General features: G+C 35.5%; 1 protein-coding gene across 1 annotated transcript in view; it reads right to left on the reverse strand.

Annotated features, from left to right (window-relative positions):
* MTREX (Mtr4 exosome RNA helicase) overlaps window positions 1-23639 on the reverse strand; it is a 108399-nt gene that overhangs the window by 21661 nt on the left and 63099 nt on the right. The window contains exons 19-21 of the mRNA XM_058732467.1: window positions 17065-17193; window positions 5419-5529; window positions 4012-4200 (exon numbers count right to left, since the gene is read on the reverse strand). Of these exons, the coding sequence (XP_058588450.1) occupies window positions 4012-4200; window positions 5419-5529; window positions 17065-17193 (429 nt within the window). The remainder of the gene's footprint in view (window positions 1-4011; window positions 4201-5418; window positions 5530-17064; window positions 17194-23639) is intronic.

A 23639-nucleotide genomic window follows, 5' to 3' on the forward strand; every position in this document is an offset into this window, starting at 1 on the left:
TGCTTTACATTATTTATTTTTTAAAAATTTTTTAATGTTTATTTATTATTTTGAGGTGAGGGGCAGAGAGAGGGAGACACAGAATATGAAGCAGGCTCCAGGCTCTGAGCTGTCAGCACAGAACCTGACGCAGGGCTTGAACTCCTAGATTGAGAGAGATCATGACCTGAGCTGAAGTTGGATGCTTAACTGACTGAGCCACCCAGGTGCCCCAAATTTATTTTTATTTTTTTAAAATGCTTATTTGAAAGAGAGTGAGCGCCGAGTGGAGGAGGGGCAGAGAGAGAGGGAGAGAGAGAATCTCAAGCAGGCTCTGCACTGTCAGCACAGAGCCTCATGGAGGGTTCGATCCCACAAACCATGAGATCATGATCTGAGCTGACACTTAACTGACTGAGCCACCCAGGTGCTGCTACATTACTTCATTTAATTCTTATAGCAATATGTAGGGTAGGTAACTAATATTAAATACAAATTTTACAAAGATAAATATCTGAGACAGAGATTACTAAGTAATTTGGTCAAAATCACAGAGCTAGTGATTAATAAAGATGGCATTCAAAACCACTCTGCCAGCCATCAGAATCCAATCTCTTAATGGTTATCTACACTGTTATGAACAAATGTGTTGTCATAATGCTATGAGGATAAAAAGAATGCTTTCTATGCTGGACAATTTTCTGCATAACTAGCATAGCTATACTAGCATAACTCATCAGGTCTATTATATTAAAAAAAGCTGTTTTCTACAGTGTCTTTGAAAGAGGATGTCCTCTTTAGGATGACCTAAAAGAGAAGAGTGATAAGTACTCAGAGGCATATAAAGCTTACCAGTTAGTAGAAGACAGCACCCTATTAAAGATTTTTTTCCTCAATAAATTTTACTGAAATGTACTTTGGATATACTGAGTTAAATAAAATATTATTAGAATTAATTTCACTTTTTAAAATGTGGTTACTGGAGAATTTGCTTTTTCAGACAGTGCTGCAAGAACATACTTGTACTACCTCACCTTGGAGTCTCAATTCCTAGAAGCAGGAAAACTTGGTCAGATGTGAGCACTTAAAATGATGACAGCTGAGGGATCAGATTTTTGTCTTCTTAGGCAGGGTTAAGGGATGTGAAATTTATCCTTCAGTCAGTAGGAGGCCATAAAAAGACTTGTTTTTCCTTCCCTAAATTGTTAACTCTTTGTAGTTTTCTTTCATTATAAAATGTTATAGAAGCACATTACAGACAATTAGGGAGCAAAAAACAGGAAGAAAAAAACACTGCTATAATCTCACTGCCCAAACAACCACTTAAGGTTTCCCTTTTTGTCTTTTTGGTATATGTTTTTATTTTTGCTAAATTATAATCATAGTCCACATCAATTTCAGATCCAACTTTTTACATTTAATGCTCTTGTGTAAGCATTTTTCCACGTACTGTTGAGTTTTCACAACAAGATTATTTAGTCAGTCCCTTAGCCAGACACTAAGGCCTTTTTCCTTTATGTCAGAACAGCTCAGGTAACACCACTCTCTGTGGCTTCGCACCGTTTTCTTTGTGGACTTTTTCCAGTCATTATTAAACCAAGCTCAAGTCTCTTTGTTTTTGTGTTGTGGAATTGCTAAGGGTGACTCTCTGGTGGAAACAGAGAAAGTAAATGTAAGAAGGTAGGGAGCTGATGCAATGGTCCCAAGGAGAGATGAACAGGCCAGGATCATGGGTATCCTTGTAGAAGTTACTAACACTTTTGGTTTCTCAGCTTCCTCATCTTGAGCAGTACCTTCATGGTGGATCAGAGCATGGTGCACTACACGTCCACCAAGAACACAGCTGCTGTGCCCCACCGCAGCCCAGGGCCCCATTATGTTAGTTCACAGAAAGCTAGAAAGAGTGTTGTAAAACTGTGAACTAAACATACTACTCTGTTAAGCCAAGAAGTTTCCACTCACACACTTGTTCAATAAATACTAGGTATCTATTTTATAAAGAGATCACTTGGGATAGAGGAGAGTACAAGAAAGCTAAAATGAAATGCCTGATCCTAAAGAGTTTAAAATAATAGTTTGTGTAACAGGAAGACTAATGTGATAAAAGTGGCATGCGATTAAAAGCTGAAAAGGCTTAACAGCAAGGAGCTGTAAGTTTGAAGGCGGATGGAACATTTCTAGAGTACAAAAGATTCTAGTTGAAGAGAAGTATACAGTGGAAAGGAATGTCTTCACTTCAAAAAGCTTTTCCTAAATTCATTATTCACAATGAATAATGTATCTGTGAGGCAGTACAAGTATGTTCTTGCAGCACTGTCTGAAAAAGCAAATTCTCCAGTAACCACATTTTAAAAAGTGAAATTAATTCTAATAATATTTTATTTAACTCAGTATATCCAAAGTACATTTCAGTAAAATTTATTGAGGAAAAAACTCTTTAATAGGGTGCTGTCTTCTACTAACTGGTAAGCTTTATATGCCTCTGAGTACTTATCACAGTCTTCTGCTCTTTTAGGTCATCCTAAATTAATTATCTGTAAATTAACTAGCTTTTCTGGTTAGAGACTACAGCTAATTACCCTAAAAGCTGAGCTATTACATACCACTAGGAAGGCTATAATCAAAAACACAGACAATAACAAGTGTTGGTGAGAACACAGAGAAATAAGAGCTTTCATAAATTGCTGTAAATGTATGTATCTACATTTACATACATGTAAAGTGGTATAGCCACTTGGGGAAAAAGTCAGCAGTTTCTCAAAAGGTTAAGCCTAGGGGCGCCTGGGTGGCGCAGTCGGTTGAGCGTCAGACTTCAGCCGGGTCACGATCTCACGGTCCATGAGTTCGAGCCCTGCGTCAGGCTCTGGGCTGATGGCTCGGAGCCTGGAGCCTGTTTCCGATTCTGTGTCTCCCTCTCTCTCTGCCCCTCTCCCGTTCATGCTCTGTCTCTCTCTGTCCCAAAAATAAATTAAAAATGTTGAAAAAAAAAAAATTAAAAAAAAAAAAAAAAAAAAAAAGGTTAAGCCTAGACTTACTATATGACCCAGCAATTCTACCTAATTCCACACAGGAGAAATGAAAATATCTTCACACAAAACTCGTACATAAAAGTTGGTAGCAGGGTTACTCAAAACAGCCAAAAAGTGGAAAAACCCCAAATGTCTATCATCTGTTGAAATGTTAAACAAAATGTGGTATATGCATATAATGGAATATTTTTCAGCCATAAAAAGGGGTAAAGTACTAATTCATGGCTACCACATGGATGAACCTTGAAGACATTATGCTAAGTGGAGAAAGCAGACACAAAAGGCCACATACTGTAGGATTTTACTTATATGAAATCTCCAAGATAGGCAAATTGACAGAGGCAGAAAGGAGATTTGTAGTTGCTAGGGGATGCAAGATGGGAGAAATAGAGTTGACTGCTAATTAGTATAAGGTTTCTTTTGGGGATGATGGAAATGCTCTGGAATTGTGACAGTGGTATGGTTGCAGTTATCTGTAAATATACTAGAAACCACTGAAATGTATGCTTTATGTTTTTTTTAATTTTTTTTAACGTTTATTTATTTTTGAGACAGAGAGAGACAGAGCATGAACAGGGGAGGGGTAGAGAGAGAGGGAGACACAGAATCTGAAACAGGCTCCAGGCTCTGAGCGGTCAGCACAGAGCCCGACGCAGGGCTCGAACTCACAGACCGTGAGATCATGACCTGAGCCGAAGTCGGACACCCAACCGACCGAACCACCCAGGCGCCCCTGAAATGTATGCTTTAAAAGGGTAAATATTACTATACATGAATTATATTACATTTAAAAAAACTTAAGAAAAACCATCAAATACCAAATTATAACAAAATGATCTTCATCTTGTCTTGGTGATAAGAGGTGATGGTCTCCTCAAAAGATAAGGAGATATTTCCCTGTGTTAGCTGATGAAACCAATAGGAAAAGAAAATAGAAAACACATAATCATCTATTTAGTAAAATATATAGAATTTTATGATACAAACTAAGTTTCTGCCATACCTGTGCTTTTTTTTCACAAAGAGTATACACTGTTTCCAAATTTGGATCATTGTGAAGTGGATGAGAATACATTCTATGTTCAAAAGCCTCTACTTTCTGGATGACTTTTTTCAGCCCTTGATCTTGAATGCCCATATCATCAATAGGATCTAATAAGGGAACACCATCAGGAAAACGTTTCTGAACTTCCTGAAACAAAAAATTTATAGACAAAATTATTTAAGACTAAATAAATATTTCCTTCTATGTATTTCTGGGCACAAACACATTGAAAAATGCACTTAAACTGGATTGCACTTTTCCGTTGCATTTGGTTTTGAAACCTCCTTTTGAATCATACCATGATATACCGAAACAGTGATGTGTTAAATTTATTAATAATTTTAGTATTTAGAGCTGAATAGTTCTAAGTGTGGTACAACTTACTGATAAACACATTATTGTACATTTAGGTTGTTGTAACCTTTCACTGTCATAAATAATCCTATATTAAACAACCCAGGTGTAAATGGTTTTCAGTTTTCACATTATTTCCTTGGGGCTGATTCCTAGGGGAGTGGGGTACTACTGAGTCGAAAGACTTAAGTTTTTTAAAGGGTCCAGATTCTTGTCATTAATTTTGTGTTTTGGGGTCTTTTCTTTTTTTTACATGATTTAACTGTTAAATATAAGAGCATCTGAGTTCAGAGAAGGGACAGCTCACTGTAGGCTGGTACTGCCCTGGGAGACTTTCAAGGTCTTGGGATAGGCCTTAAAGGTAAAATAGAATTTGGTGAGTTAGGGATAAAACAACAACAACAAACAGTTTATCCACATAAAAATTCTATAAAACTATCAAGACAATTATTCAATTCAGAAAGCCTGCCTAGGACCACAGCTTGAATGTTCCTGCTCTACAATGAAAGCATCCTGTTTGTTTTCTCAAATTCAAGTACAGAGCCTTTGCTGACCAGTGAATGATAATCCAAATGTTTGCTGACCAAATAACTAACAAAATTCCATTTTCTTCCCCTACTGGAAAATAGATTTCTAGAATGTCATAATTTTTCTTACTGAAAATAAAACTAAAAAATGGTTAAAAGTCCTGGCACATGATTTTTATACATAAAATTTTTAATGCAGTCTAGTTATTTTTACTCAACAAATAAAGCAAAACATTTTGCATAAAACAGTAGCTATGTTTTCCTTTTTGGGTTCTCCCTTACTTCTCACTTTTGGTATATTCAAGGAGTGGACAATCTATACAAAAATCACGAACTTCCACTACAGGCAGTGTTTATAGTTTTTTTTTTTTGTTTTTTTTTTAAAGAAAGCAATATATTTTAAAGCATTTAAGCTGTCTTGTTATAAATTCTATTTATCTTTACATAAAATTTATATTTAAATTTATAAAACTAATACATGTACCTGTATTGACTTTAAAACACTCTGTCTATTATCCACTGGCCGAAGGTCTTTAGGAATATAAAGCCTAACACTGCTGATAGCAGACAGGAGGTGCACCAAAACTGGAACAACCTACCAAGAAAAAGTTACAGAATGCTACAATTAAAACTGCACATTTTCAAACTCTGCCATTTCCCAAATTTAGCTTGAATCCTTAAAACGAAGCTGTATTTACAATTTGTAGCACATATGATTAAGTAGGTAATAATCACTATAGAAGCACATATCTTACCAGAAACTGTATTTCAAAAGTAAAACCTAATTCAAACTTCTAAATAACAGGTAAATAAACGGTACCTAAAAATTAGTTATTCCCTCAACACAGAATCCATGCTTTATTTATTTGCATGTACTCATTATTGGCACTTTTTGAATATCTTAAAATATAATAGCACTACACAGGAAGGAAAGACTCCTGTTTATGGGTGAGTAGGATTCATGTAAGCTCTAGATAGGTTTTTTTTTTTTTTTAATTTTTTTTTTTTTAACATTTTATTTTTTTTTGAGACAGAGAAAGACAGAGCATGAACAGGGGAGGGGCAGAGAGAGAGGGAGACACAGAATCGGAAGCAGGTTCCAGGCTCTGAGCCGTCAGCCCAGAGCCCGACGCGGGGCTCGAACTCACGGACCGCGAGATCGTGACCTGAGCCGAAGTCGGACGCTTAACCGACTGAGCCACCCAGGCGCCCCACTAGATAGGTTTTAATGAAGAGATGAAAAAAAGTATTTCAACCACAGAAAACAGTATACTCCATTAGACATAATATTCAAGAATCACCTATCTTCAAACTTTCTTTCATGTTCTCTCCTGACAAGAATACCTTTTCCTCACCATGAAGTATACCATTTTGCTTCCTTTAAGGACACTGACTTTAAATTTAGAGGTTGTCTGTACACTGAGAAGTTAACACTTTTAAAGGTCCAAATTCATCAGTGTATTATTCTCAATGGCTACCTTACTCTGATCGCTACTAAAAAAAAACAGCTGCCATTGGCTTGCTGGTTAACAAATATATTCATAGTGTTTCATTGAATAAAATAGTAGAGCAGTTGAGCAGAGTTTCTAGAGTCAAGACTGCCTGGGTTTTGATTCAGTTTTCTGCTAGTTTTGAGACCTTGAGGAAGTCCAAATTTTTTAGGCTTCATTCTTCCTATTTTAAAAATGGAGATGAAATTATATCTATCTCATTAAACTGCTGTGAGAATTAAATGAAATAATGCATGTAAAGTGTTTTAAAATAGTTAATAAGCACCTTTAAAAAATGTTATTTAGTGTAAAAACTAAAAGAACAGAGATCATATTCAAATACCAAAGAGAAAAGAAAGAAAAAATGGAGAAAGTATGTATTGTTTAAAGCAGACAACTACAACTTCTTATTCAAAAGTGACTAAAATAATAATACAACAAACTGTCCACTGTATTTTCTCAACTAGATCTTTCCAACTGTTAATAGCTTGCCATACGTGCTTTTCCTCTTTCTAGTTAAGACTCTGGGATTTTGGTGGGGGAGTGTTTTTCTTTCTGCCTTCCTTTTTCCTATTTTAACCATTTAAAATTAATTTGCAGATAACATGTCACTTCACCTCACCAGCAAATACTTCATCATGTATCTTCTAAGAATTACCTCATTATACCATAAAAATTTAATAATATAATCTAATATACAGTTCATATTCAAATTTCCCCAAATGACTCACTAATGCCATTTATAGATACTACCACCAGCTTTATTTTTTTTTAAGTTTATTTTTTTGAGAGAGAGAGAGAGAGAGAGAGAGAGAGAGAGAGAATAAATCACAAGTAGAGTTGGCAGGATTAGCGTGGAGCCTGATACAATGCTCGAACTCATGAAACCAAGAGATCATGACCTGAGCCAAAAGTGAGTTGGACACTTAACTTGACTGAGCCACCCAGGTACCCTGATACTACCACCACTTTTGGATCTAAGATCCAGCCAAGGATCATTTCTTGCATTTAGTTGTCAGATCTCTTTAGCCTTTTTAAATCTAGAATACTGCCTACTTTGTTTTTATGGAATTGACATTTTTATATAATTTCAAGTTTTTAGAAAAGTTACTAGAACAAAGAGTTCCCATAAACCTTTATTCAGATTCACCAAATATTCACATTTGCCCCATTTGCTTTATCATTCTCTCTCCCCACACATATACCACATCCATAGTACAAGTATTAAAAGAGAGAAATTTAATGTTGAAACAATTATTATCTAATCTGTAATGCATATTAATATTCCATCTACTTCTCCAATAATGCCTTTTATACCACACTTGTTCTCTTCCACCACTCTACGTATCCAAATTAGGATGATAAATTATGTTTAGTTGTGATAATTCTTTATTTTACTTTAATCTGGAACAGTTTCTCTTTTGTGTGTGTGTGTGTGTGTGTGCGTGTGTGTGTGTGTGTGTGTGTGCTGCTCAGGACACTGACATTTTTGAATACACTAATTATTTTATGAATGCCTCTGAATTTGGGTTTGTCTAATTATGATGAATCATGAAATTCAGGATATGAATTTTTGGCAGAAATGATGTTTTTGGTTCTTCCTGTCTACTGGTCAACATTACTAGTGATATTAATTTTTATGACTTGATTCAAGTGGTTATCTCTGGCATTCTCTAATGTAAACTTACTACTTTTCCCTTTACAATTAATAAGAAATTTATAGGGATATTCATTACTTTGTAAATATCCCATTCCTCATTTAAACTTTCAACTCACTAGTTTTAGGATCCATGGATTAGTTATTTGGTAGTTGCCTAATGGTGACTTTTCTAACATATTCGTTCCTTCTATATTTTACCTACCTACCTACCTACCTATTTACCTACCTACCTCAGTGTGGATTTGGGGCTGCTTTCACTTGATTATAATATTTTAATATAATTATTTTTATTTTCAAGTTGTCAATTTCATGTTTAAATAAGACATTATGAGGGCTGAACTGGTTACTGAACCAGCAATTTGTGACCCTTGCAAATAACAGATGCAGTGTCTGAATCGAAAGAGAACACTGACATGTATGTACATTATTCAAAATGTCAGAAAACAACAACATCCAGGAAGACATCCAGGTGGCTTACAGACACATGAAAAGATGCTCAACGTCACTCATCATCAGGGAAATACAAATCAAAACTATGATGAGATACCACCTCAAACCTGTGAGAATGGCTAACATTAACAACACAAGAAACAACAGGTGTTGGCCAGCATGCGTCGAAAGGGGAATCCCCTTGCACTGCTGGTGGGTATGTAAACTGGTGCAGCTACTCTGGAGAACAGTGTTTTGGAGGTTCCTCAAAAAACTAAAAATAAAACTATCCTACAATCCAGCAATTGCACTATTAGGCATTTACCCAAAGGACACAAAAATACAGATTTGAAGGGGTACATGCACCCAATGTTTATAGCAACATTATCAACAATAGCCAGACTATGGAGGGAGTCCAAATGTTCATTGATGATTGGATAAAGAAAATGTGGTATACATATGCAATAGAATATTACTCAGCCATCAAAAAGAATAAAATCTTGCCATCTGCAATGACATGGATGGGGGTAGAATGTACTATGCTAAGAGAAATAAATGTATCAGAGAAAGATATAATGAGTTCACTCATGTGTGGAATTTAAGACACAAAACAGATGAACATATGGGAAGGCTGGAGGAAAGAGAAGAAAGGGACACAAATCACAAGAGACTCTTTAATGATAGAGGATAAAATGAGAGTTGACAGAGGGAGGTGGGTGTGAGATGGGCTAGACTGGGTGATGAGTATTAAGTAGGGCACTTGTGATAAGCATTGGGTGTTGTATGGAAATGATGGATAACTGAATTCTACTTTTGAAACCAACACTGCACTGTATATTAACTAATTAAAATTTTTAAAAAGGAAAAAGATAAGCAAATGATAAGGTAGCTAACATCAGAAGTCAGTAAGTTTAAGTGAATACAACCTAAATAAGTTTCAGATGATCTCATTTCTTCAAATCAAGGACATTAGCTAAAATATAATTTTTGAATTTTTCATCCAGAAAAGATACATGTATTTTTTTTTAGTGTTTATTTATTTTTTTGAAGGAGAAAGAGACAGAGCATGAGCAGGGGAGGGGCAGAGAGAGACACACACACACACACACACACACACAGAATCTGAAGCAGGCTCCAGGTTTCACGCTGTCAGCAAAGAGCCCAACGTGGGATTCAAACTCACAAGCCATGAGATCATGACCTGAGCCTAAGTTGAAGGTTTAACCAACTGAGCCACCTGGGCACCCCCAGAAAAGATATTTTTTGAACTACATTTTAATCAAGTCCAGGCCAAGTTATTTAAACCAATATGTTTTATTAAATTTTAGATTTATAAAAACTAAATGTGTGCCTTGATCTAATTTTCCTTCAAGAACTCTGGAAATTAACCAAAAGCTTGCAGCAATCCAAGAAGCATTTAAAAAGCTTAATTTTGTATCATACACACTCCAAGTTAAAAGAAAGAAAAATGACTATGGAAATGCCACTTCCTACTCATATTTCATGCAAAGGAAATCTGGTTTAAACCTATCCAGAGTAGTGTTCACAGTAAGTGCAGTTGAGAGATGAAATTTCCTTATAAATTGTCTATGAATCCTGTGTCCAAGATTCCTATTCAAAATATTAATTTACAGAAGTGAACAATATTATATACACACACTATGTCTTAAGGTATAGTCCTTCTCTCTGTTTTACTAGTATGATCATTCAATAGAACTCAGAGTTCTTTTTAAAAAGGCATGTTTCATGCTCTGTGTATGTTGCTTTCTCAGCTGGAAAAGCAATTCTTGTCTGAAAAGATCCTTACAAGTCAGTTTTCTTTTTTTTTTTTTTTAATATTTTTTAAAATGTCTATTTAGTTTTGAGAAAGAGAGAGGGAGCAAGCGAGCGAGCACACGAACACGAGCAAGGGAGGGGCAGAGAGAAAGGTAGACACAAAATCCAAAGGAGACTCCAGGCTCTTAGCTGTCAGCACAGAGCCCAATGTGGAGCTCGAACCCATGAACCGTGAGATCATGACGTGAGCCTAAGTTGGACACTTAACTGACTGAGCCACCCAGGAGCCCCAGGTCAGTTCATTTTCTTAATACTTCTTTTATAAAACCTTTATTGACTTCCCCCCACCAAACACACTCTACTCCAGTTGGAGGATACATTTTTGATGTTCACTAACTTGAGCACAAAATGTTCCCCCCATTAAGCTGTAAACCCCTTGAAATCAGAGACTATATATATAACTTATACTAATACATCCCCACTTAATTCCTGGAAATAAACTGAAAAAATGTTATATGCTGGGGTGTCTTGGTGGCTCAGACGGTTAAGCATCCGACTCTTGTATCAGCTCAGGTCATAATCTCACAGTTCTTAAGTTTAAGCCCCATGTCAGACTCTGGACTGACAGCACAGAGCCTGCTTGGGATTCTCTCTTCCTCTCTCTCTGCTCCTCCCCCACTCATCATCTCTTAAAAATAAATAAAAATTTTAAAAAATGTTATGCATTGGGTGACTCATTCAGTGAGGTTCTTGATTTTGGCTCAGGTCATGATTTCATGTTCTAGAGACTGAGTGAGCCCCCTGTCGGTGTAGAGCCTGCTTGGGATTCTCTCTTCCCCTCCCCCGCTCACTCTCATGCTCTCTCAAAATTAACCTTTAAAAAAAAATTATACTTCAATTATACCCCAGTTTAAAAAATGTTATAGAAGGAAAGACGCAGGTTGCCTAGGATCCAGGGGCATCTACCCTGCACAAACCATTAAAATGAGACAAATCATGATCATTATGTAGTACAAAGCTTCTCAATATCTTTAAGTAAAATGGGCACAGTGACTAAGCTAAATAAAATCTGGGCCAGAAGCAAGATAGACAACAAGTAAGTTTTCCTTAAAATACTAACTCCAATGAAATTAGTCATTAGATCATTATCTTGAAGAGTCAAAGCCTTCAGTGAAAGAATGTCATGACTTTTCATCGATGTCTGCCAGGAGAGAAAAAGAATGTTGGCATGTGTGCCACATGCTTGCCATTGCAAGCTGCAATAACTTCAAAGGTCCTTTTGAATACAGTGACTATCAGCTAAATTGTGGGAGTTTTACTCTCATTTACAGTTAAGCAGTCAACTGTAAAATACACATTATGGAAAAAAAATCATACAAGTTATAATAGGGCTGAAGTTTGAGCAATGAAATTATAAGATTGAATTGAAACCAAATGTTAGGTGGGATTCGGAAGTAATTATACTTTTAATTATCACTCTAAAACATTTAATAATGAATAATATCCTTCAATACTGCCAATTCCAAATTTCACTGTCATTTGAAATGATCCAAAGCAGCATCCTCTGATGCTGCAATGGCAGATTTTAATTTCGATAAATCAAAGGTTATTATATCATATATCATCACAAAGACATTTCTTAAAATTCCTAGGAATACACCACATACTTAAAGTAATGTTTTAAAATAACAAAATTCCAGTATATCTGCCTTCAAATACATACTTGGAATCTCAGTATTGAGGTTTTACCTGCAGTAATTTTGTCCTAATTATTAAAAGGGGGGGTGAGATATTCAAGAAATACAGGTATCTCATATGGCAAACTGAATGTTTTACAATTAATTGAAACCACAGGTAAACTGAGGAGCTTGGGAAGATGGCAGAACAAGAGGATCCTGAGCTCACCTCCTCCTATGGACACACCAAGACCTTAACTACAGTGCAGCTCATTCTGAAAAGGGACCAAAGACGTATAACAGCTCTTCCACAATGAGGATAAAGAAAAAAGGCCATACTGAGAAGAGTAGAAGGGGCAGGGACACAGTTGGGAACCAACTCTGTCAGCATGGTGACCCACAAACAGGAGTGATATCACAAGCACACAGTTCCACCTGAGGAGTGAAAGGATCAAATCCCACATCAGGTACCCCTACCCTGGGATGTGCATCAGGAAGAAAAGCCCTCTTATAACATCTGGCTTTGAAAATCAAGGAAACTTCACTCTGGGAGAGTCGGAGGGCTAGAGGAAACTTAGAATCCACTCCTAAAGTGCCAGTGTACTCATTCAGTTTGAGACCCAACAGAAAGGCAGCAGTTTGAAAAACATACAAGTTATTAAGTGAAGGAGATCTACTAAGTAATTTTAGGGTGTGTGCCAAAAGGGCTGGAAGTGTAGGAATTTTCTCGAGAAATAAAGTCTTACCAGGTGCCATTTTTCTTCCCCTCCTGTAGCCCAGCTGGCCTGATGCTTGCAGAAGCCAGTTCTGACACTCTCCATTTACCTTCTAGCACTGCTCAACCTGCTCTGGTGTTCCCCTGTGGATCATCCAACCCACCTGCCCTGACAGGAGTTCCCCCCAAAGTGGCTCATGCCATACCATACTCACCAGGCAGCCTCAGCTAGAACCTGTGTCCACCCAAAGTGACTACTGCCAAAATAACTAGTGAGCAGCAGCTAGAATTGGTATCTTGCCTGCCAGCATGGTCTCAACAATTATAGCTGGGCCTCACTAATTAAAACAAAAGAAATGAATAAATAAAATTACTCTCACTGACTAAAATAAAATAAAATAAAATGAAAATGGAATAAACACTTCAAACAAAAGATACAAACACTGACTAAAAGGATAAAAAACAAGATTCATCTACGTGTTGCCTACAAGAGACTCCCTTCAGACATAAAGACACAAACAGACTAAAAAGTGAAGAGATGGCAAAAGACATTCCATGCAAATGTAAGTGGGGGAAAAAAAGCTGGGTAGCAACACTAAGACAAAACAGATTTTAAAACAAGAAGTGTAATAGGAGATAAAGAGAGACATTATATAATAATGAGATCAATCTAACAAGAGGATGTGACAATTGTAAATTTCTATGCATCCAACAGAGAAGCACTTAAACTTATAAAGCAAATATTCAGAAACACATTGGGAGAAATTGACAGTAATAAAGTAAGAGTAGGGGACATGAACATTTACATCAATGGACTGATCACCCAGATAGAAAATCAGTAAGGAAAACAGTCGCTCTGAAGAACACATTAGACAGCATAAAACAAACAGATATATACAAAACTTTCCATCCACAAGACAGAAAAATACACATAATTTTCAAGTGCACATGGAACACTTTCCAGGACAGATTACATGTGAGGCCACAAAACAAGTCTCAATGAATTTAAGCCTGAAATTATATCAAGCATCTTTTCCAACCACAATGGTATGAAACTAAAATTCCATTAGAAAGAAAAACTGGAAAAAAAACACAAATACAAAGACTGACTTCAACAATACATTTAAAGTACCATTCACCATGCTCAGGTGGGATTTATTCCAGGGATGCAAGGATGGTTCAATATCCACAAATCAATCAACAGGATACACCACATTTACAAAAGGAAAGATAAAAATCATATGATTGCCACACATAAAGGAAAAGCTTGTAATAAAATTCAACATCTGTTCATGATAAAAACTCTCCACAAAACAGGTACAGATGGAACATACCCCAACAAAATATGGGACACATAACAAACCCACAGCTAATACCATTCTCAATGGTAAAAAGCTGAAAACTTATCCTCTAAGATTAAGAAGAAGGCGAGGATGACTACTGTTGCCATTTTTATTCAACATGGTACTGGAAATCCTAGTCACCGCAATCAGACATGAAAAAGAAATAAAAGGCATCCAAATTGGTAATAAAGAAGTAACACTGTCACTGTCTGCAAATGACATGGTATTACATACAGAAAACCATAAAGACAACACCAAAAATTGTTAGAATAAACAAATTTAACGGAATTGCAGGATCAATATACAATTATCTGTTATGTTTCCCTACGTTAATAACAAGCTGTAAGAAAGAGACATTAAGAAAATAATCCCATTTACAACTGCATCAAAAAGAATAAAATACCTAGGAATAAAGTTACCCAAGGAGGTGAAAGTCCTGTACTTTGAAAACTGTAAGATAATAATGAAAGAAATTGAAGATGACACAAAAAAAGGAAAAGATAGCCCATACTCAGGGACTGGAAGAATTACTACTGTTAAAATGGCCATATCACTCAAAAAATCTACAGACTGAATGCAATCCTTATCAAAACACCAACAGTATTTTTCAAAGAACACACAATCCTAAAATTTGTGTAGAATCACAAAAACCCAACAAGCCCAACAACCGAAGTAATCCTGAGAAAGATAACAAAGCTGAGACTCAACACAACTCCAGATTTCAAACTATACTACAAAGTTATAGTAATCAAAACAGTATGGTACTGGCACCAAAACAGATCAATGGAACAAAAAAGAGAGCCCAGAAATAAACCCATAAAGAAGGAAGGAAGGAAGGAAGGAAGGAAGGAAGGAAGGAAGGAAGGAAGGAAGGAAGGAAAAGGAAAGGAAGGAAAGAAGGGAAGGAAGGAAAGGAAGGAAGGAAGGAAGGAAGGAAGGAAGGAAGGAAGGAAGGAAGGAAGGAAGAAACCAACCAACCCATTATATGGTCAATTAACCTAAGAAAAATGAGGTAAGAATGTACAATGTGGAAAAGACAGTCTCTGCAATAAATGGTACTGACAAAACTAGACAGCCACATGCAAAAGAATTAAACTGGACCACTTTCCTATACCATATGAAAAAAATAAACTCAAAATGGATTAAAGAACTAAATGTAAATAAGAACCAAAACCATAATACTCCTAAAAGAAAACAAAGAAAATATTGCCTTAGCAATATGTCTTTTCGGATTGGCCTCCTCAGGCAAGGGCAACACAAGCAAAAATACACAACAGAGTCTACATCAAACTAAAAAACTTTTGCACAGCAAAGGAAACCATCCACAACATGAAAAGGCAACCTACTTGAAGGAAAAAGATAATATTTGCAAATGATATATCCACTAAGAGGTTAATATCCCAAAAAAAAAAAAAAAAAATTAAAGAACTCATACAACCAAACACACACACAAGATCTGATTAAAATTAGACAGAGGACCTGAATAGATATTATTCGAAAGAAGACATTCAGATAGCTGACACACACATGAAAAGATGCTCAGTATCACTAATCATCAGGGAAATGAGAATCCAAGCCACAATGAGATACCACCATACACCTGTTAGAATGACTAGTATCACAAAGAAATTAACTGCTGGTGAGGATGCGGAGAAAAGGGACCCCTTGTGAACTGTTGGTGAGAATGTAAATAGGTACGGCCACTATGGAAAACAGGCAGCTCGTCAAAAATTTAGCAACAGAAATATCATATGATCCATTAATCCCACTTCTGGTTATCACCCCTAAAAAAATGAAAACACTAATTTGAAAAGATATATGTACCCCTATGTTTATTGCAGCATTATATACAAATACAACAGGCAAGCAATCTAACTGGAATCTAACAGGAAGCAATCTAAATGTCCATTAACAGATGAATGGATAAAGGTGTGTTTTACACACACAGGCATAAAAAAGAAAGAAATCTTGTCATGTGCAACAACATGGATGGACCTAGAGGGTATTATGTTAAATGAAATAACTCAAAGATAAATACCACATGATTTCACTTATATGTGACATCTAAAAAACAAAAGTAATAAACAAAAAGCCAAAAACAAACTTATAAATACAGAGAACAAACAGACTGGTGGTTGTGAGAGGGAAGGCAGGTGAGGTGATGGATGAAACATGTGAAGGGGATTAACAGATACAAACTTCCAGGTAGAAAATAAGTCACAGGGATGAAAAGCACAGCACAGGAAATAGAGCCAATAATATCATAACTTCATATGCTGGCAGATGGTAGCCACACTTATCACGGTGAGCATTTTTTTAATGTTTATTTATTTATTTTGAGACAGTGTGCACATGTGTGTGAGTGCAAGTGGGGGAGGCACAGAGAGAGAGGAGAAAGAGAATCCCAAGCAGCCAGACACAGGGCTGAATCTCAGGAACCCTGAGATCAGGACCCGAGCCGAAATCAAGAGTCAAGGCACTTAACCAACTGAGCCACCCAGATGCCCTCGTGGTGAGCATTTCTTAATATATATAAGTACATAAATGTCGAATCACTAATATAATATTGTATGTCAACTACACTATAATTGAAATTTTGTTAAAAGCACATGTAAATTAAATGGTTCCAACTAGGGAAACTTATGAAGGAATTTTCAATTATTAAAACACTGCTTTCATATTTCAAAGGAATATAATAAACATGAAGTAACACTGTAAAATTATTTGATCATAAAAAAGATAAAACATCTTTAGTAGTCCCAGTAAAATCCAGCTTCATGTGAAAATTTAAATTATTAACTTCTCTTTATCTTTCACTTCATCTTTGTTTACCTGACCACAATTTGATACAGAAACAGAGAGCTTATATCTCATTAATCATCCTTTTGATATTTTAGATGGCTTTAATATACCTTTAAAAACTCTGAAAACTTACAATTTTGACATCAAGTATGTTCACTATAATCATATGCAGGAAATATAGTGATTATAAATAATTCAATAAGTACTTGAAATCTGAAGATGATAAATAAAGTCCAAACCTGCATCTCTCCTTTCTCATCAGGCTTAGCTGGTTTTGCAGCCTCAGTAGCTGAATTTTTCAAACTTTCTTTGCTACAGCGCAGAAGTACTTCTACTACATATAAAGGATCCAGTTCACCAGAATTAGGCTAGAAAAAAACAAGATAAAAGGAACTTATTATGTCTTAAAAACTGATGGAAAAATTTTAAGTTTTATATGTACATGGACTATGTTCTCAGCATTTAGCATTATGATAATGGCACATACTGCACAGTAAATATTTATGTCATGATATGAAGGCTGTCCTTCTTTATCCTTCAACATGCTCCACTGGATGAGAAAACATAGAAATTAGTTGAAACTTCAGAATTCAGATGAGATTTTATGTTCAAGATGGTATGGCTTGATACTTATGAATTTAAACAGTATGAGTTCTTAACTATGACATAAAATGCCATTTCAAGTTTCTAATGATTAATCATTTTATTATATCAGAATTAGAAAAATAAACTGTAAGAAATTAACAGTGTCAGAAAACAAATCTGTTATCTTCAAATTATCCTAATTAAACAACATGAAAATTATCCTCATAGCACCTCTACAATGTGTTTTTATACCATTGTATTAAGACTTTATTAAAAGACTTTTGTCTTTTATATTCTCTAATAAAAACACGATTGTTGAGATACAAGGATTAATTGCATGTGCAATTTATAATAATTTGTTTGACAGCAATGTCTTTCAAACAGCAGTAAGACCTTTTTCTTCAGTAAAGAATTCCTCTCTGCTTTTTAATTCAACATGTGAGTGATCTCTTTTGCATAAAATCAATAAAAGGAAAGTTATTTTGACTGAGGAGTGAACATGTCAAAGAAATGACTGCTTAGTATCCCCCCAAGCACAGTTACTGTTCAAAACTGGAAAACTTTTAAGAAATAAACCCATACCTACGATCTATTTCTGTAATCAACTACCAACTGCTTAACAATGGTAAAATATACTTCCAAATACAAACCAAAAATACAATCACAGTTATCTTAAATTACTGAGTTCAAATTTCTGAAAGCATAAGCTCCATTCCTCAAGAAAACCCAGTTTTTTTTCTTCAACTGGGTTTTTTTTCCCCCTCAACATACTTTTTTTCAAATTATGGTTATTTTTAAAGAAGTTTCAAAACATTCTCCACTTCGGTATAGACACAAAAGCCGAATAGTATTTTCAATTAGGTCTGTAACTGCAAAGATTATGTATTATGTAGAGCTTAGTCAATATAAAATAATTTTATAAACAATAAGCCAAATAGTTATGACCCAACTGTTAATTCTTCCAGGGGACAAATGACTGTAAGGAGAATCAAGGACTATTATCTTTAGTTTTCCAGACGGGAAAAAACCCACTGTGTGAGACACATTCTACAGTCTCATTAATGAACTAACTCCAAAATGTTAGATGACAAATAAGTATTTAAACAAAAATAATCTAAGATTTATCAACAATCTGTAATGTAGAGAATTTAAACTGTCTTACTAGGTTTAGCTCCAACTCCACAGATTTTTTTCAATTTAATATTCTCCCTCTGTAAGCTATATCACAGAAGTGACTGTCAGAACTCAAGTATATCATATGTAATTTTTGTAAAGCTATCAAAATCACTCTCAACATTCCAGAAATATTCCTTAAGTGTTATGACAGAAGCACACCTCAAAAACTTTAGTGTGGCATCAAATGGAAATTTGCTGTTAAAAATATTTCTTAAGATTACACAACTGCTCTTTTCAATGAACTACTTCTAAGCTCTGTACTGTGGTAAAGATGGGTAACATCGTCCTTCACATAAAAGAGAAAATAGTTACTCAGATGTTCTATTTGGCTTTTCAATGATTGTCTTAGTATAAATTCTTTATTTTTTTTTTTAGTATAAATTCTTTAAATTTGTATGACTATCTCCTTATTTTTAACTTCTTAATCATATAACTGAACTATATTTTTCCTAACTTTTCATTCTTTTAAAAATATGGCTAATTTCCTACTATAAATGGAAATTTTCAGATTAAAATGTAATTTTGATTATCTCAAGTTTGTAGAATGTAAACAAATAATATAAAATAAATGTTGACAAGAACATTTGAATCTCTTTAAAATGCTTAAACTATTTTCTTTTTCAATGTATATTCTTCCTCTCTACCAAACCTTATTAACCTATAAAACTCTTTGATTTAGTATTCTGATAGGTTACATAATCAATAAGAAAGTAGTCCATGTTTTTAGTAAACAAATGTAAGCAACTTAGTGGGAAAATCAGTTTTACCATCAATTTAAACAGAAAAAAAGTGAAATGTGTTCTTCTCTATTCCCCATTCCATATTTGCCTAAAATAATTCTTATCAACCCGCACCACTTTTAAACATGGATTAAGGACCAAAAGAGAAATCATTTAAAAACTTGTTTACTGTGTGTATAAATGTAATTATGTTAGGGATAATTTTTCTCCCTTAAAAATATAAAACCTGAGATCAACTACCAGCATGACAGCACGAGGAGTTTTTACAAACCCACCTCCCGAGCAAACTTAAGAAAGTTATAAAAAACCAACCATGTAAAGTTGGTTTTGGAAATGGTTCTAAAGACATACAGCATATGAAGAAACATCTATTCAAGAAAATACACTAAAATTCGTTAGAAACAACGTAAGTCTGATATCTAAGCCAAGATCACTCCCACTTCATTCTTCCTAACTCAGCAAGACAGAAACTGCAGACTACTGAAGGCAAAAAACATAGCAAGGCTCCCTTCTCCCCGAAGCTCTCTCAGTTGGAGGGCAATTTTCCGAAGAGGGGTAGGATGGCAGCATTTCTTAACTTGCTCCCACCTACCCATTGCTGAGGCTAAGTTCTGGGCAAGTGAATCTGAGAAGTAGGGGTTCCCTTCTTCTGCCCAGCCACCAGTGGTTGGCCAGAGACTCTATCTTACCTGTGTGGGACTGCTGAGAATGCTGGGGCCTCAACTGCTCTTGCTTACCTGACCGTTAAGGCACTGCTGTCATGCTGGGAGAGGCAAGTTGTAAATACTTGAGGCTACTGCCTCCATGCTTTACCTGCCAGGTCCTTACCTAAACACTTTAGGACATGCTAGGTAAAGCCAGTTTTGAGGGGGGCGGGGGGGGGTGGTGGTGGTGGAAAAGACTGCTTGGGATTCTTTCTCTCCCTCTTTCTCTGCTCCTCAATCCAGCTAATCACTAACTTAATAAACAAGCAAATAACAATATGCCTGTGAGAGGGGAGGGAAAGAGGGACCAGTACCAAGAGTACTACATTATTTAAAATGTCCAATTTCAAAGAAAAAACGTTAAGACATGAAAAGTAAAGTACGATCCAAGACCTATGTACCAGAAAAAAAGCAAGAAACAGAATAAAGTACCTATCAGAGTCATCAGATGTTATATTAAACAAAGACTTAATGGTGGCCAGTATGTTCAAACAAGTAAAGGAACCATAATTAAAGAAGTAAAGGAAGGTACAATAACAATATCATATCAAATAGAGTATCAATAAAGACAGATATGATAAAAACAAACAAAAAGGAAATCCATGAATTCATTATATACAATGCCTGAAATGAAAAAAATCACTAGAAGGGCTCAAGAGATCTGAAGTAGAAGAAAACAGCAGCACATCTGAAAACAGGCTGACAGAGATTATGCAATCCAAAGAACAGTGGGGGGAAAAGGTGACAAATGAACAGAACCTCAGAGAAATGTAGGATAACAATAAGTACAACATACCCATATGTGAGTCCCAGGAGAGAAAGGGCTGCAAAAATATTTGATGAAATAATGGCTGAAAACTCCCAAATTAATTGAAAAACATTAATCTACGTATCCAGAAAACTCAATGGATACCAAGTAGAATGAATATAAGGAGATGAAAAAACAGACACATCACAGTAAAAATGCAGAAAACCGGGGCGCCTGGGTGGCTCAGTCGGTTAAGCGGCCGACTTCGGCTCAGGTCATGATCTCACGGTCGGTCCGTGAGTTTGAGCCCCGCATTGGGCTCTGTGCTGACAGCTCAGAGCCTGGAGCCTGTTTCAGATTCTGTGTCTCCCTCTCTCTGACCCTCCCCCGTTCATGCTCTGTCTCTCTCTGTCTCAAAAATAAATAAACATTTAAAAAAATTAAAAAAAAAATGCAGAAAACCAAATACAAGGAGAAGACTCTTGAAAGCAGCAAGAGAAAAAGGACTCATCTCTCACAAAGGACCAGAACAAGATTAACAGCAGAAACTTCTCAGCACAATGAAGAACAGAAGGCAGTGCGTTGGCATATTCATAGAAAAACACTTGTTAGCCAAGAATCTATTTATCCAGGGAAGTTATCATTCAATAAAGACATTCCCAGAAAAAGAAAAACTGACACAATGTGTTGTTAGCAGATCCGCTTTGTTAAGTGTCCGACTCTTGATTTCAGCTCAGTTCACGATCTCACGGTTTGTGAGATCAAGCCCCATGTCTGGCTCTGCACTGACAGCACAAAGCCTGCTTGGGATTCTTTCTCTCCCTCTTTCTCTGTTCCTCCCCTGCTCGTACTCTCTCTCAAAAAAAAAACAAAAACAAAAACAAAAAAAAAACTTTAAAAATAATTAAAGAATTATTTCTTTTTCTATTAAATGATTTAAAGGTAAAATCAACATGTATACATTGAATTGTTAAGTCTATAATATATAGAAATGTTTGCCAATAATTTGCCAATAATACCACAAAGTAAGTGGGTAGGAGCAAAGTTGTACTGAGCTAAGGCAGTAACTCCAATGGTAACCTGAATCCAGAGGAACCAATAAAAGGTACCAGAAATGATAAATGATGAGATTAATATAACAAAAACTATAAATACTTGCTCTCCTTTTGTCTAGAAATTGCATTATTGCCCCTGCCCTGAGCCTCACAAACAAATAACCTATCAACTATACTCACTATAGCACTCTTACTAATTTGTCTCTAAGCTTCTTTGTACGTCATAAAACTATATTAATAACTGTAATGTGTATTGTTGGGTTCATAACATTTGTAGACTATACCACAAAAAAGAGGGAAAATGGAATAAATGCATACAGGAGTAATAGTTCCACATCTCACTGGAATTCAGTATAAATCTGAAACTTATTCTATTAACTTAATATGGAAATATTAAATATTAAATATTGAGCCCTAGCAACCACTAAGAAAATAACAAAAAAAAGAGAGAGAAAAATATAAATTATAGAAAAAGAAATCATCAAATAAACTGAAATGTTATGTTAGAAAATAAGCACTGAATGCAAAACTAAAGGAGTAGAAAAACAAGAAATGAGACTATTGAAAACAAAAAGCATAATGAAAGACACAAATCCAACTATATCAATAACAGTAAAGGTGAATGGATTAACCAATCGATTAAGCAACCCAATCAATAGGCAGAAATTTTTCAGAATGAATAAAAAAAGATCTAACTATGCAGTCTGTAAGAGACAAAGTTGAACCTCAATGACACAAGATTTAAAATAAAAAGATGGAAAAAGGTGTATCATGTAAGCAACAAAAAAAGGTGACATAACTATGCTAATTTCAGATAAATTTCTACTTTAATAGAAAACAAAAACACATAAAGCAAAAAATGACAGAAATGAGAAGAGACATAGACAATTCAAAAACAATAGTTGAGGGACCCCTGGGTAGCTCAGTCAGTTAAAGCATCTGACTGTGGATTTCAGCTCAGGTCATGATCTCCCTGCTTAGGATTTTTGCTCTCCTTTTCTCTCTCTCACTCTTTCAAAATAAACTTTAAAACGAAACAAAAATAATAGTTGAGACTTTAATGTCTCACTTTTAATAATGCATAGAACAACTAAACATAAAGATCTGCAAAAAAGAAACAGAAGACATAAACAACACTATAAACCAACCAGACCTAATACACATCTATAGAATATCTCAACCAAAATATACATTCTTCTCAACTGCACATAAAACATTCTGCAGGACAGACCACATGTCAGGCCATTAAACAAATCTCAATAAATTCAAAAGGAATGAAATAATACCAATTATTTCTCAATAACAATGGAATGACATTAGAAATCAAATATAGGGGGCACCTGGGTGGCTTAATCAGTTAAGTGTTCGACTTCAGCTCAAGTCATAATCTCACAGTTCGTGGGTTTGAGTCCTGCATAGGGCTCTGTGTTAACCAGACCCTGGAGCCTGCTTCAAATTCTGTGCCTCCCTCTCTCTCTGCCCCTCCCCACCCACCCCACATCCCCGCTCAAAAATAAACATTAAAAAAAAAAAAAAAAAGACATAAATTTGGGAATTTCACAAATATATGGAAATTAACACATTCCTAAATAACCAGTGAGTCACAGAAGAAATCAAAAGGGAAATTAGAAAATACCTGGAAGTGAATGAAAATGAAGAAACAATATACCAAAACCTAAGGGATGCAGTTAAAATATCTGCAGGGAAATTAACAAGCATAAATGCCTATATTAAAATGAAAGAAAGACCTCCAATTAATAACTTAACCTCCCACCTTAAGACAATAAAAAAGAACAGCAAACTAAA

This window comes from Neofelis nebulosa, chromosome 1 (genome assembly GCF_028018385.1).
Source record: "Neofelis nebulosa isolate mNeoNeb1 chromosome 1, mNeoNeb1.pri, whole genome shotgun sequence".
In the NCBI taxonomy this organism is placed as follows: domain Eukaryota; kingdom Metazoa; phylum Chordata; class Mammalia; order Carnivora; family Felidae; genus Neofelis; species Neofelis nebulosa.